This window comes from Helianthus annuus, chromosome 6, assembly GCF_002127325.2.
Source record: "Helianthus annuus cultivar XRQ/B chromosome 6, HanXRQr2.0-SUNRISE, whole genome shotgun sequence".
Classification (NCBI taxonomy): domain Eukaryota; kingdom Viridiplantae; phylum Streptophyta; class Magnoliopsida; order Asterales; family Asteraceae; genus Helianthus; species Helianthus annuus.
In genome coordinates, this window is record NC_035438.2 from 11,197,453 (window position 1) to 11,199,566 (window position 2,114).

At 41.0% G+C, this 2,114-nt stretch overlaps 1 protein-coding gene across 1 annotated transcript; it reads right to left on the bottom strand.

Moving 5' to 3' along the window:
• Positions 1–694: 694 nt before the first annotated feature.
• Positions 695–1,141, bottom strand: LOC110944392 (pollen-specific leucine-rich repeat extensin-like protein 3). The gene has a single exon (XM_022186055.1). The coding sequence runs from the start codon at positions 1,139–1,141 to the stop codon at positions 695–697; it is 447 nt and encodes a 148-aa protein (XP_022041747.1).
• Positions 1,142–2,114: the final 973 nt, after the last annotated feature.

Here is a 2,114-nt window from a genome sequence, read left to right on the forward strand (position 1 = left end):
CGTACAATGATCATTGCGGTGTAAAGTTGTAACAATATTTTAGACAATCGTGTAAAGTCGTAAAAGTAATTTAGAAATTAACATGGTTATACATAGATAAAAAAAAATAGTATAATAATGTGTGACGTTATGGTCTAAAGTCGTAAAAGCAATTCAAATAAGATGAGACGTCAAATTATTAAGTAGAAAAAGTTAGCGGATCAAAGTCGTCAATTACCAAAAGTTAGAAGTGAATGTGTAACTTAGTTTGAAAGTGTGAAGTGAAAAAATTAAAAGTATAAGAGATTAGAAAGTAAAAGTATTAGAGTTAAAATTATAATATATGAAAATTGAAAAAATATAAATCTTCAAGGGTTAAAAGTGTATTTTTTTTGTAAATCTTCATGACTTAAAACACAAAAGGACTAAATGGATACATTTTGTAAATGTTGAGGAGTTAAAACACAAAGTCTACACCGACTTTGTGTTTTAAGATGTTATAGAATACCCTTTTCTAAACATTGACGAAAACCACAAAGTTGTACGTTGATTAAAAAAAAAAAAACTGATCACATTATTGTAGTTAAAAACCTGACAGATTGATAAGAACACTTAGGGTCTGTTTGGTATGGTGTAATGGAATGGACGAGAGAATGGAATGGACGAGGTAATGGAATGGACGAGGTAATGGAATGGATCATTACCATTCCATGTCTTATTTGGTTACCATATGAGAATGAAATGAGTCATTACTTTGTGTTGTTTGGTAGAAAGAATAGACGGAGGAATTAAATTGGTGGTGAGTGACCGCAGTTGGCGGTGGTGGATGATGATAGATGGCGTTTGGAGCGGTGGTCGGAGGTGGTGGCAACGGCGGTGGGGTGGTGGTTGGGGCGGAGGTAGGTGGCGGGGATGACAATGGTGGTGGTTGACGTCGGCGTTGGTGGAGGTGGGTGGCGGGTGACGTCGCAGGTAGGGGTGGGTAGCGGCTATGGCGGGGGTGGTGGCGGGCGACAGCGGGGGCGGAGGTGTCGACGGTGGGAGACAGCAAGGGTAGAGGTGGGTGGTGGCGCTGGTGGGTGGTGGCGGGTGACGGCTGGGGTGGTGGTGGTGGCGGCGAAAGTGGGTGACGGTGGCGGTGGGTGGCGGCGACAATAGTCATGAAGACGGTTGTGTCGGTAGATGTGTTGCCCGTGGGTGGCGGCGGACGTGGTGTCGTGTGACGGCGGAGGTGAATGACGGTGGTGGGTTATTAAAAATGATGATAATAATAATAATAATAATAATAATAATTGTCACACCCCGATTTCCACGTGTCTCACCGGTGGGCCCGGTGGGGTATTACCGTGACGATGTTGGCAACAATATAGTCAAACCACACAATTATTTAATGCACAGCGGAAGCATAAGAATAATATATAAATTTCAACCTCTGATCATAATATCAATATATTACAGAGTTGAATATCCACAGTGGATCGTAAATAAAGGTAAAGTATTGTTCCATTAGATACTGCAATCAAGCTTGCGAGGCTTATCCCGACGCTAGGGAGCTAATACCAGCCAATTACGTTTAGGTACCTGCACTTAATCTTTTTGGGGAAAATACGTCAGTTTACACTGGTAAATACATTCAACTGACACATTTGAAAATGTTTATCAAAATTGATTTGAATGCACAAGGCACAAACTCTTTTATAACTTGGGAAAATTCATAATGATCTTGTGAACGTTTTACATGTTCTTTTATGCGTTCAGTAGCCCGGGTCGTGCCGGGTTAAAGATTTATAGACACACCACGTTCGCGTAAAACCGTAGTACAGAAACGAACGGCTACGTCTTTTAGTTTTAATGTCGACACTTTTTACCGGGTGTACGCCTACACCGGGATGTCGATGGTCGTGGCCATTTCGTAAAATGATGCCGAGGATATCCGGGACAACGGTCATTAAACCCCCCAAAGGCTTATAAGCAACAAAACTGTTTAAATGAGCCGATCATATTTAATCAATTAACCACCTAAGCGATGGAATTATATAATGCTCAATCAAGCGGTATTAATATACCGTAACCCAAGCCCATATAGGGGAAATAAGCCAAAAGTATTTACCTTTGCAAGTATTAATCCTTAATTT